A 14,380-nucleotide genomic window follows, 5' to 3' on the forward strand; every position below is an offset into this window, starting at 1 on the left:
GTGACATAAAAATCCTCCATATTAAAAGAGTAAAGAATATCCAGATTATCATCCCTATGCTTCTTAAAAATACCAGGCAAAGATTAATTGAGAGTAACAAGCCAGGCTCCTAAATCCCATTCAAGATATGGCATATCCAGCAAAATACTAGCCCCACACTGGCACGCTGACTTAATTCCTGATCCAATAAAAAAAATGATCCAGCTACTTAGTCACTAACTGCTCTGGTTGACACCATGAGGTTTTTCTTGGAGACCTTCCAATGGTGCACCAACCAACCCTATCCTGTTTATCTTGAGGCCTGACCAACAAGAAACAGAAATTCTTATAGAACTCATGTTTCAAGCAAGAAAATGACACACAAAAATGAATAGTCAAGTTTTAAGCAAAAATGAATTGTGTAATTTACTAATTCATATACATATAATGACATTCAAGAGTTAAAATATTTAAATCCCGTACTGCTAAATTAAATAAAAAGGATTATTTTCCAATGCTTGCAACCATATTACAAATATGACATTACTATTTAGTTGCATACACTTTATTTGCTTTGGAATAATTTAATAACATCTTTCTCCTTGTAACTAAAACCCCTTCATACTCTAAAAGAGCTCTTTATTTTAAAAGAATCATTATGCTAAACTCATCAATTCTAAAACATTTTTAGTTTTTAGTAAAGAAAACAATTGTAAACAGAGAGCTTTTGTAAGGTAGATAGCTATTACAAAGTTCACTTAGAAAATCAATATAGCATTTTAGCTGGAATTTGCTCATTAAACACCCACAGCTCTAATGCAAATTATGATGGAATGAATAAAGCAAATACATATGCTTCTTTCTTTTTATTAAATGTAAAATCTACTGTTAATTGCATCTGGTATGTCATATAAACTTTTCTCCTTAACTATTAAATGGAAGCTTTTACAAAAGTCATTAGAGATTCTCTTTCTTTGACTTGTATAAATTTCAATATTTGTTCAGTAAAGGTTCACAGCAGTTAAATTACATTAACAAATATTATTAGCTACTATGTAAGCCAACTAAGTAAAATACTTATATTGCAGGTAAAACAAATCAATGGGTGTTTACAATAATATTTGGATATGTCCATTTTTAAACAAGCTTATCAAATATCATGTAATTCTTAGTCAAATGAGAGAGACTCAAAGTAGATTTTTTCTTCCCAAATACTCAAATTTGTTTAGTAAGCTAATTGTTTTCTAATATGGGCAAAAGTAAATATGAAGAAGATGAACCATACCGAGTATGAGTTTACTGAGTCAAAGCAGTGTACATATTTTCTTAGTTGAACCTGATTCTTTCGGCAAACCTATCTTCTACACTTTTTAAACTACCTTTAAAATACAGCAGTAGTGAGAAGGTGTGTTGGAAATCATTCTAGTTTAAACAGTGGTTCATGATTTTCCAAACAACAGAACTTTAGGGGAAGGGAGGGAAGCACAGTTCCAAAGGAAAAAAAAGTCTGTTTGCTGATTTCCTATAGGTCATCCATGTAAATAAAAAAAATGAATAGGAGAGGCAAGAAAGAAGAAATTGTTAGGACTTAAAACATCTATGGTGGCAGAAATCACTTCATGTTACTGATTAAAAAATGTAAAATCCAGAATACAGGCCAGACCTTATAAGGAAAAGATGAGATCGCTATTTACACCGCTATATCAGAAGATACAGTAAATATTATAACACTGTATCAATTGGGTTGCAGGATAAGTCAGTTTCACAGAAATAATAACAATATTTTGGAGTTTGCAAGGTGTTTGACATTAACAGATGTGATGAAATACTGATTTTGGCTTTGGACTATGTGGAAAAAAAGTGACCCAAGAAAGAGTAGAATTAAAATTTTGCTAATTGTTTTTGTAACAAGCACTAGTTGTAGTGATCAGTTACTTCCAAAATAAAGACATGGTGAGAAGCTTTTCTGTTAATAACAATGTATTGTTGCAGAAGGTTTGGGTTTTGCAGTTTAAGATTTAGTACTCAAGATCAGTGGTTGCTGAATTGTAAGTGACTTGAGATTTTCTTTGGCACTGATTCTGGTATACTCAAAGTAATTTTACTAGTTACTCGCACCATGACAACAACAAGAAATACAAATGAGCTGATGAGTTTTCACAGAAAAGGTTCTGACCATCTTGAATATTAGGAAATGACTGAAATAATACTAATTAATGACTCAAATTTTTTTGACGCATAATTCAACTTCTGTTTCATACAGGTATACAGCTCTAACATAGGAGTGAATGTTGAACTCATGAGAAAAATGAAGCAAAGAATATTTTCTGTTTTCTGCCTTTTGGAGGTATACATAATTCTGAAGTAAAAGTAGAAACATGAAAGAACTTGCTTGGCCAAGTCATACTTAGAATTCAAGATTCCTGCAATTAGGTTCTTGTTTATCTTGCTCAGTTGCTTCCATGAAAAAACTGTCAGCTGAAATTTATCCTACAGAGAGGTTTAACCAAAGCTTTTTAGGGATTTTTGTTGTGTTTTCACTTTGGATTTCTGAGTAGCAGCTACACGAATGTGAGGAATTAAGGAAGTATACTGGGAAAAGAGGTGCAATGACTACCTGCCTTTTCATTTTCATCAGTCCTCCCATTCCTGTCCACCATTGCTGGATCTCTGTCTAATCACAGGAGGGCTTGGGAACTATCCTTGCCATTTCCACATGCTGCTATTGTTAAATGTTATTTAACTACATGGATATATGCTTGTTCTCCTTACAGAAATATAAACATGTATGTATTTGTTATACAGTCATTTTAGAAATCAAAATCCTCTGAGACTTCTTTCTACTAGATTTAATGACTATGCTCACAATTCTTAAGAGGTCAATGTTGTCATAGCCAAATAAACAAACAAACAAAAAGATTTACTGCATTGCTATGAGAGCCTTTAAAATGTGTCATTAGTTGGTCTTTGCACATACATGTTACAAAATGCAGATAATCTCTAGAAATGTTCAAAGCCTAAGGCCCTTACACAGTTCTCATTCACGTTAATGGCAAACTACCATGAGCTCCAGGGCTGTCAACTTAAAAATAGCGCTGAAATGTTCTATTACGAAACACACAACTTAAGTCCCTAGCTCTTTTTTTGAAAGTTACCATTCATTTGCTTTCAGTTATGACCTATAACTGAAAAACAAAAGCAAAATAGTGATAAGAAGATCATAGGAAAACTAGTTACAAGTTTTCACTGGTCTATACCACAAATTATAGACTATAAGTCATTTACACCTAAATGTGACTTTATAGATAAAGCAATCTGAACAAACACTGATAGAACACAGTGACTTCTTTACTGCCTTGTGTTTGTTGTATGTATTTAGTGCATAGCATTTATCTGCTCCTACACTTCCAATGCTATAAACAGTTCTTAATAAAAGGCTAAAGTTGCTTACTGGTAGCTCTGCATAGGGTTTTCTTTGTGTACTCAGATCTCAATTCAATTAAAAAAAAATACAGTGGGAAAGAATAGGAGAGAGTATTATAGACAGACCCCAAGGCAGTTCTTGTGAAAGCCAATCCCTGTACAATACTTAAGCCTTTGCTTCTAATACACTAAACACAGCTGACTTCAAAATTCAACCATAATGCTGTTAAACTTTTTTTCAGTGAACAATTATTGATGCTTGATATTTACTTTAGGGGGGGGAAATATGAATGTTGCATTAAAGTTTGCAAGTTATAATTTGACAGGTTAAAGAAAAGCTTCTGTAATACCCCAGTAAGCAGGTTATTTGCAGAACCTTTCTATGCCTGAATAAAACCCAATTCTTTATGTTCATCTAGCACTGTGGTAGGGAAGAGAGAAGGGCCAGACTAATCATAAAAATATGCAGAAGATACTGGCTTGGTTTTTACATATCAGCTCCACCCATAAATAGCTTAGTAATTCATATTTTAACCTATGATAGCTCATTGTCTAGTGTACTTGAAAGATCTGCATGCAACTTCTTGACAATCAACAATTCTGTCAATCTGAAGGTAAAATTAATTGTTTCAAATTAAGCTGTTAAAAATTAAGCCAAGATGTTCTCACTCACAACACCCTCACCTTGGGTTTTTTTTTCCTGTTGTTTGGGTGGATTGTCTACCTTCCTGTACACAGGATTCAAATTCTACAGCTATCTTCAAAATTCTGTTATTTACCCAGAAATATTTTGAAAAACTATTCAGGAAATAGTTTTGCATAATGAAGCATTAATAGGACAAACCCCCAAAGAACTATATAGACTATATATACAAATGGATTATGCACAGAAAACTGAGTTAGGGAAGTATATGCATTACCTACTTAAACTGTAAAATATCATTCATATTTAGGTTTATAAACACAAGGGTTGGGAACTATTGAGTTCTTTTGGCTAAAACCCAATATTGGCCTTATTTCAGTTTAATTGGAAGAGGATCTTGAATTCATCTTCTCCATGAGTTATCGGGAACCTGGATTTCTGTTTGTACCAAAGGTTAATAAGAAATGTGTCTGCAAAAGTCAAACAGCATTAAATACCAAAAACTGATTATTATTCTGCAGGAGTTGTTCTGTCATTCATAATCTCTCCATGCTCCAACCTTCAACAGCTAATCTTTAATGGATGACATGCAAGAAAGAAAAATAACATCTAAAAAGGGACTCTAAAATGAGCTTTGAAGAAATGGAAAATACTTTTCTTCCATGATGGTAGTTATTGACATCCAAAGTTTATTGCTGGCAAGACTACTTATTTCCTCTTACTTTATGGGATATTAAATCAAATTAACTTTACTCTAAGCTAATAGCCACTTGGATATTTGTTTTCACTTTTGCTATTAAAACTATTGCATATTCATTCAGTAATTATTTTTCAAGTTAATTTAGGAAGCTTCAAATAATGTTCACTAGCATTTCTTACCATATTCAAGAAGTCCAAAATACCACAAATGTTAATTCTCAACATTTTTGTAAAAAGAAGACCTGAAAAAAAGGACTTCATTGTAGGTATACTGCCATACTTTCCAAGAGACTGAAAGATGTATAACATATACAACAGTATTGGAAGTACTGCTTTCCTATATTTCTATCTGTGTCTTTCCTGTATTTTCTATAATTATCCTGGTCTTTCAGAGAGCATCTGCAAATGCTAATAGTTTTCAGGCATTAAAGTTAGTGTGTCACATCTAACAGACCTAGCAGGGTTGGACTCAATCTAATTCTTCCTATCGAGCTGACTATGATTTAAAAAAAAATTAAATTTTGGTAACATTACCATTAGATATTGGCACACCCCCCACCCCCCCCAAGAATTAAGGAGAAATATTTTTTACTGTTTTTTATTTCCAAATCATTCTTAGTCGCAATATATAGCACTGTGATAGCAACAAAAATATTCCATGAGCTGAGGCTCTGATGCCAACTATGGCATATCTTGTTGCAGTAATGGTGGGAGTTACTGTGAGAAGACAAGGGCTTTGATATTTTTTCTAGTCTAGAGAGGCTACCACTATGCTCTACAATTCTCACTTACACTCAACTATCTCTTTCCTCTAAATGTTCCTATATAACCTCTGTAGAATTATTCTGTTAGGAAAAAATGAAGTCATTTATTATGTCCATACAGTGAATTCTGTTCTCTCTGCCAGTTCTGTTGAAGACTTACTCCTTTGCAATGCCTCCACCCTTATCTTCCAGTCTGTCCTCAGAAGATGTGTGCTTCTTCCCCCTTTCCCTTCCCACAGAGTGCACCCATGCCTTTTCCTATTTAACATATGAAAGTTCTGCTGTCCCAGAATTCGAGATTTGGCTAGTCTTCATACCCAGTTATCATATTGTATTCTCTCCTCTGCTTACATTATCCTAGTCTCAGTTCTTTTATGATGTGCTCTTCCCTTGATTTTCCCCATGTTGCCTCCACCTCTGTTCTTCTCTTCATGACAGGTAGTGACCTTCTGACACTGGCTTATGAGAGTAAATCCAACAGAAGAATAATGAAGAAACAGCAGGAACCTGTGGCTGCTATGACCACCAGAAACAATAGTCTCCAGTGCTTAAAAGCCTGCAAGCAAAACTGTGAATTCCCTAACTTTCCTTAGCCACAGCTACCTGACACACAGATAGGGACTCAAGGAAGTTCTAAAATCCATTTTCCAGGTTGGTAAAATTTTTAAATTAACACCTTCTGAAAATATGTTATTTACTGCTTGCAATATTAAACATTCTCTTCCATCATGGATATCTTCTGCCTTAACTCTACTTTTTCTTATTCTCTCATGAAGTATTTTGCAGATTTACACTTTTTCTCTTCACTTCTTCCTCTGAACAAAGTAAAAATCATGAAGTGTCAAGCTTTGGGTTATTTGTTTATGAAGACTGTTGTGGCTTCATTTTTAAATGGCCTTTGTCTTCAGTTTTTCTGTTCTTTCCATGGGACTTGTTCAGGTAAAACCCATCAGTTAGAGGGTTACATTTTAAAATGGAATTGCAATATTCCTCAAAGTAGATAACATTTTTATGGTCTACCTTTCTGATGTTTTTTACAATATAATTTTGTGGGGTAATTTTCTTATCATAAAGTCAGTACTAAGTAATAATAAAAATGTAAACACCCATATTTAGAAGCTTGACTCTACCATGTGTTATACACTGCAGTAATTAAACATTAACTAGCAACAAAATCATAGCAGCATGCATTCTCCTCTACTCAAAGGACTTAACACAAGGGGGAAAAAGTTTTTCCTTAAACACAGTGAGTCTTTTTTATTAGGTTCTGCTTGTCCATTAGAACTCTCCCCAAAGCTCTTATGAGAAAGAGACACACAGACTTCTACAAATTCAGTTTGGTTCACATCATTCCAGATTTTAAAACATTTATCCAAACTTGGTAACATTCTTAGAACTGTAAGACAGGAAGCAAAAAACCCATGAAATATTAACGATGCTTCCTTTTGGCAAACAGCTTAAGTAGTAAGGAGCCTCTTGCCCCCTCTCTCAGCATTTAAAGGATTTTATACTTCCTGAACTTGTAAAGTGCGAAAAAAAGGTATTTTTTAAAGGTCATCCCTATTACACATTGTAGCTCTCATTAAAATTTGGCTTATTTTTCCTTTAAAAAGTAACAACTATGTTCATTATTATATCCATATTCATGCCATAGTGTTTTGAACAGAATATTATGCTTAAGACATAATTAGAAAGTTTAAACAGTAGTGTAAGAGAAAACTATTTACTAACAAAATTTCAACTGTGTCCATAAAAATAAAAGTAAACATTATTTTGACACACCCTTCAACACACATTTCTTTCCAGGTTTTAATGAGCAATGAACACCTATATCAAAGAGAATATTCCTCTATTATAGGTACAGAGGTAAAACTCTGTGCAAATACCCAGGAAGAAACACAAAACTTGGGATTCAACCCAAACAATCTTCATTAGCTTTCAGCTGCTGGACATAACTATGATATGCAGTGTGGAATTTTTTTTCTTCTGAAAATAAAACAAGCAGTTTATGCAAAATGCAATAAGAATACAGTTATTCCTGTAATTCAATTTGTTTTCTGATACGTAGATTAGATTTGCCTTTCCCTTCCTCCACCACCGAAAATCTAGGAACCTCCTCTTCTATCTATAATATACACAGAATAAGGAGTTTGAAATTAAGTGGAAAGATAGTAAATCTGTTTTTTCAGCTGTTATTTTCAGCTCCATTTTCCTGAAGACAGTTACTCCTTCCTTCAGTACTAATATTTTGAGTATAGGTATTAATACTATTAATACTATATGAAGTGTGCGTAGTCTATGAGGACACAATTTTACCTAGCTTACACTTGATTTATGAACAAATGGTACAATGCATTTATAAAAGCACTCAAACTAATTTCTTTGAAATACCTGGAGGAAAACCTCAGAGTTTTTCATCCACTAGGTACACTGCACACACACTTTTCAATAATAAAAATACTCAGCTTCATTACTTTAGAAATTTCCAAAATTGTACAATACAAACTGTCTCCGTTCTTGTATGTCCTCTCAAACAACAACTAACAACAAATATAGACATGCGTTCACTTTCAACTATAACATTAAAATCTTTCATTTTGGGAATCTGTGTAAACTTCAAACACTGGAGACATACGATCATGAGACAAAAATTAATTATAATTATGAAAAAAATAGATTTTTCAAGAAAAGTAAGGGTCTCTAGTTGAGGTGCATGTATGACTATCTCCATACAGGGAGAGGGGGTTGTATTGCTCTGAACGAGCTAAAACAATAAGTGGTATTTGAACTGCTGGTTGAAAGGTAGAGGCACTGGTAATCATTATTTCCCCTTGTTTGTTCAGGACCTTCCAACAAAACAAACAACCTTTTTGTGATTGGATTGACATGGTGTTAACAATGCATTTAATGCCCAAATCAGTATGAATACAGGTAAAGCTCCTACTAATACCAGTACCAGGATGTTAAAGCCACCTATTTTCTAAGCAACTCTAAACAGCCACACATAAAAAAGAAGTCAAATCTTCCCTCCTTTAGCAAATAAAGCTAACACTCACTAGGCCACGTCATATAGCAACCACGGGTACTGTATGAGCCACACAGACATCTGCTAAACGCTTGCCTACTGTACCTGCAACCTTTTCTGCAATCTTAGCTTCTGTAGCTCTCTCTTGCAGCTCTAAGTCCAGTTTTATTGTCTTCAGCTCCTTGTCCTTTTCAGATAGCTTATCTTGAAGCTGAATTGGACAAATGGACAGTAAGATTCTTATCTGGCTGAAAGAGTTAACCATCTCTTTTAACCACAACAAAATTTTAAATAATAGTTTCTTACCCCCAGAATACAAACACCAAGCAATACAACAGAAGTTCAATTAACTAAAGGACAAATATTAAAAATATCTTTTTTATCATTTGCCCTATCTTGCTCTGCAAGGCAAGTAGCAATGTGTGTACAATTATTTTTATTTAGGATTCTATTCAGATATCACCAGCTGTGGTCCTTCTCACTAAGGAAGTTCAGAATTCCATGTAATATAATGCAGGTGGTGTCTGCATGAATAGACTATTTCCTACCATGAGTACTGACATCACAGTCCAAAGACACTGCGGTGTAAAGGCATAATTTTTCATGTGCACATCAGATAGAAAACTCCTATTCTTTCACATGTTGAAGCCTTTCTTTTAACTGGGAATTCACTAAATCTGGTCTTGGACAGATATCTGAGTTTGTCACTTAATATCCAATGACACTTCATGGAAAGACTATAGACTTTTCAGTTGTTTAGGCACACGCAACTGCTACTAACACGAGAAGCGATGCAGTGTGCAAGTAGGATGGAATTTTCTTCCCCTCAAAAAAGAGGAGGTATCAGGGCATATTCATTATCTGGACCACATGTACAGAAGCATGAGCTCCAGATTCTATTAATGAAATCCTGGTCTTGATTTTGGTCCTCCTTGCTTTTCATCTATGGTGCAAGAATCTATGTCAGTGATTAAAACTGTCAAAGGGTAGGATGAAACATTTTTTTTTTTTAATTCCAGAGAAGCAGTTGTTAAGCAGATACTAAGAATCAAAAATGACAGGGAAACTATTGATTGGTGCACTAAAATAAATAACAAAACTAAATTAGGAACAGTTTAAAATGTATGTTTTGTAAAACAACCATAAAAGAGCAAATACTGTGATCTGAATATCTCAATTGTACCTTTTTATTTTTGGCTCTCAGAGTGTCCAATTCTTTCAAAAGGAATGCAGTTTCTGTTTTTCCACCTAAATCTTCAGCATCCTTCCATAAGGATATAAATTCAGGGACCATTCTGTTAGCCATTTTTTCTATGTTTCTGTGTTTAGGAGGGAAAAGAAAGAAAGAAAGAAAGAAAGAAAGAAAGAAAGAAAGAAAGAAAAATAATGCAAAATCAGTTCTTCCCCACCCCCCTGAAACAAAATACACAGAAATAAATTTTCAAAAGTTGTTAACCACTACAAATGTATTAAATAGTAGAAGGGATGTCTTTCTATCACTGCTTAAATCTGTAATTCTGAAAAAAAACCCTGTAAATCTGGAATAGTACATAAATATACCAAAGTACTAAGTCATCAAACAGATGAATATAAATTGGCTATGAAGCTATAAACAGAAAATGCTCAAAGGAAGCAAATATTAAAAACCTGTGCTTAACATGAGGAGCAATGAAGTAATATAATGTTTGGGGATCAAACTGATGCTCAAGTTAAAAGAAACCACATTCCTCAGTAGGATGGACAATTCCACATGAAGTGAAATGAGAATATCCAGAAGACAAGACCTAGAAGTTATCTTGAAGAAATATTTAAAGTGATGGCATTATTCTAGTATACTATATAGTACAGTATTTTTAATATATATAAAAAAATATATATAGTATACTATTATTTTCTATATATAACAGTAACTATATATTCCATATATATATAAAATAATAATAGTATATATATAGTATACTATATAGTGTAACTGACAACAGGAATTCCATACTGTATACCACTCACAGAGTTTTAAGATAACCTATTTAGCCATAGACAGGGAAAAATAAGACAAGATCCAATGGCCACAAAAATAGTTTCAAGGTAAGACTAAAAAGTCCTTGGCTATCCATTGATACTCATAGATCTCACTTGTAAGATGGCAGCAAAATGAGCAGATGAATGGATTAGAAGGGGGATTAGAAAATATTTTTAACATTTGCATTCCTTAAGTGTTTTCTGTTTATAGGCTTTGTAGCCAATGAGCATTAAGAAGTAGCCATGGAAAAGCTATACCTTCTGAGCTATTTCTACTGTATACATTATTTTCATTACGTGTAATTCACATCCTAGAAAGAAAAGGGAAGCTATTGTTGCTCCAAAAAGTCATTCTCTTAGGTAGACCGTTGTTTGTACTCAGCCACCTCTCTCTTCACTTGCTTCCATTGGATTTGTTTTCTCCACAGTTAAGAAGGAAGTCACCATCTGTACTCTGCAGGTAAACTACAGTGCAACCTAAAGCACATCATAGACAGCAGGGAGATTCACATCAAAAAAAGTACTTAGTGTATTACACTCTATGTGGGGTGGAAGAGTGCTTGAGCTGCTTGTCTTCACTTTCAAGATACTCCAAAGCCTATTTCATCTTTGCGCTGTCTAGCAAATTTCATTTAGTACTGTTTCAGACTGCATGTGATAGATGTCTTGATACTACTGCCGACATTACAAAGCTCAATGGTTTTTTGTGCATTTTCCTTGTTCAGGAGATGTTTCCCATGAACAAGTTTGAATATATCTCATCATCATTATCATCTGTCAATCCTTCAAATGTTTCTTTCCTGATGTCTAAAAGAAAATCTGAGAAGTCACACTGATGGTACATTAAGACCATTATCTACAATGCAAATCAACACTGACTCAACATTTCCTGAATTGTTCTATATCAAGATATTTTCTCATATTCTGATTGTAATCTATTTGGGGAAGGACATATTTTGTAGAGTTTATATAGTATCTACTACAGTGAGTTTTTGGCTTATAGCTTTAGGATCGTACATGTAATGTATTTGCAGATGAAATGGTTCAACATGCTGACTGCTGTTAATCTCAGTGTTAAAGACCTGCCTGACCGCCAGTGTGAGTGGTACTGGTGAAGGGTAGGAGCACAGTCTTTGGCTGAGTCTGTGCTGGGCTGTACTTAAGCAGTCAGGATCATATTTGACTTTTAGTACAGGCTGCATTGACTTAATAGCATACTGCAGGCCCTAATGCAAAAAAAAGGCAACAAGACAGATGGAAAAGTAATATGAACTGGTTTTGGCCCAGTGGGTCACCACTAGATCATACTATTGACAACAAAATCAGGTGTAGAATCTGCCAGACAGATAAAGAATTAAGAGCATATTTTTCAAAAGTACATAACATATCTTGCAGCCTTGATCCCGTTTTCAAAAGCAACTCTGTCACTCTAAGTTAAGATTTGGGTTTGAGAATGCCTGTCAGTCGCTTAAAACTGGTAGTGTTCCCAGTGTCAGCTGGGTCTAACTTCATACATTATGTCACATACAGCATGCATGTATATGCTTCTTAAGACTGCAGTAGAGGGCCATAGTTCAGTACGGAAATTAATGACAATAAATTACCAAAACAACGGCATAAACTCTTTGGAGTTTCTTTTCAAAACTGTATTTGCCCTCTCCAGATTCCTGTCACAGACTGCCTGCAAGGTATTACAGCTCCTAATCTTTCACCCTTCATCCAGACTTCACCCTGCTTTATTCCTGACTCCTACTCACTAATTATACTTACAGTACACTGTGCTTGTTGTGTAAAACCACAGATGCTACTAGACTTTTATATCACCTTTCCTAATTCTGTTCAGTATGCTTTTTTAAAATCTTCTGGAGAGATCACAATCATTGAAATACCCACAGTGTATCACATAAACAATTGCCATGATCATATTTTCTATCAGTGCTAGAGAATACAGTAGTGCAATGCTGCATTCCACAAGGGAAGAAAGGTAGATATGGTGAGTCTAAGTTGATTCTTGGTTGGGAAGTAAACTTTCCTATCTTTATCAAAAAATCCGTATGTATAGTGTCTGTAATTTGAATCCAGAAAAACTATATATAGGAGTATTTGTTTTTACCTTGATTCTTCAGGACTGGAATGACAATAATTTTGGGCTCCTCTTTGACTGGTTACTGGAAAATCTGAAGTTTTCAGCACTTCACCCTCTGCGTGGATGAAAAATTCTGGGCTTTTTTGAGAATTCTGATGAAACTGAAACTCAACACAAAAGTCTTCTTTTTTCTGTTCCAGGATATGTGTTCCTAATTGGAAATAGAAGCAAACACATTTTTTCATTTGGAGAAAGAAGCATAAACTTGAGATTTCTCATTTGAAAATGGCTTGCTATATTCTTATTAGTAGCAGAAAGGAGAAAATAGTTTCAGATTCACAGCTTCCTCATCCCACTGAGGAACAAGAGCTGTGTTACCTAGAGCATGGATGTAGGAGTTTACAATCTATTTACTGGACTTTTCTCATGAAAACCTGAAAAATTCATCACCTTTTCCTAATTCCTCCTCCTCTTAAACGACTGCTTAAAATAATGCTGACCCTAGGAAATGATCTACCTACCTTTTCTAAAAATCAGCTCTACCCTAGTGAGACAAGATGAATTTCTACTGTAGACAGGGAAATTTGCAGGGTGCAAACCTGCATTCTTGTACTGAGATATTTTCCAAATCCGTTTTGGCTACAAAAGGAGTATCAGCAAGCTGCAATTAGCAACAACAAATTTAAGGCCCTATTATTCACTCCTGGAGAGTGTAAGGTACAGGCTCATTCAACTAAAGAACTTGAAGAATGTAAAGTGCAAATGGTGCCAAAGGGGAAAATTATCTGATTAACATGTTGAATGTGATAGTTCTCTTAAGCTTGGCTACTAGATATTTTTAGGACATATTTCTGATATCAAGGTATTTAAATAAAAGAAAGATCTACATACCATGAATGTTCTTTCATAAAGTAAGAACAAGTTAACTTTTAATTATAGAAATATATTAAAAATGAGCAGGAAGAAGACTGAAAAAGCTGCAAATGGAAAAAAGTGCATATATACTTCATTCTTTCATTTAGATTAGTAGAGAACAAACACCAGAGATTTTTCTCATTTAATAAAGTTAGTGTTTCCAAACATTTTAGATAAAATATATGATATGCATTCTTTGATCCAACTTATTACTTCATCCTCAAAAATAATAAGAAGCTGTCTATATAGTTGCAATAAACTATAAATTACCTGAAAATACACATCAATCAGTATCAAGGTGTCATGCTGTATGTAAGACACAAAAGCAGAGATTCCAAATCAAGAATACTGAAGACTCTGTAAAATCTGTTGCAATAGATTACTCTCCTTGAAGAAGGAAAGGCACAGCCCATGGCACAGGAAACATCCTGAGGGCAGAGAGATGACTTGTGGATTGGCTGGAGACTGTTCAACAGGTTCCCATACAAAGTTACCTGTTACTACCTTGAGGAAAAAGTTATTGTATCTGCTGCTCATCCGTATTCTACTTATCTACTTCAGCACAAATCCACTTGAATCCACTCTCACCATTCCTCTAAAATATAATCACTCATTTTTGTACTAGAGCAACAAGAGTCAGCAACCTATCAGTTTCTTTGATTCTGAGCAAATACACATGGGGACCACAATTGGATAAAACATTTGTTCCCAAGTATAATCTAACACTGCTTTCAGTACTGTGATTGAAATGTGTTTCTCAGATCATTTCACTGCTAATGCAGAAATTGAACACACTCCACAGCCACCTGGATTCTTTGAGTAAACAT

General features: G+C 34.4%; 1 protein-coding gene across 2 annotated transcripts in view; it reads right to left on the reverse strand.

Moving 5' to 3' along the window:
• Positions 1-14,380, reverse strand: part of MIPOL1 (mirror-image polydactyly 1) — a 171,032-nt gene that overhangs the window by 130,811 nt on the left and 25,841 nt on the right. For both annotated transcript variants that reach the window (XM_026849995.1, XM_026849994.1), the window contains 3 exons: positions 12,666-12,849; positions 9,717-9,852; positions 8,639-8,744 (listed from right to left, as the gene is read on the reverse strand). In XM_026849995.1, the coding sequence (XP_026705796.1) occupies positions 8,639-8,744; positions 9,717-9,852; positions 12,666-12,849 (426 nt within the window). The remainder of the gene's footprint in view (positions 1-8,638; positions 8,745-9,716; positions 9,853-12,665; positions 12,850-14,380) is intronic.

This window comes from Athene cunicularia (genome assembly GCF_003259725.1).
Source record: "Athene cunicularia isolate RWA chromosome 5 unlocalized genomic scaffold, athCun1 chr5_part1, whole genome shotgun sequence".
Lineage (NCBI taxonomy): Eukaryota > Metazoa > Chordata > Aves > Strigiformes > Strigidae > Athene > Athene cunicularia.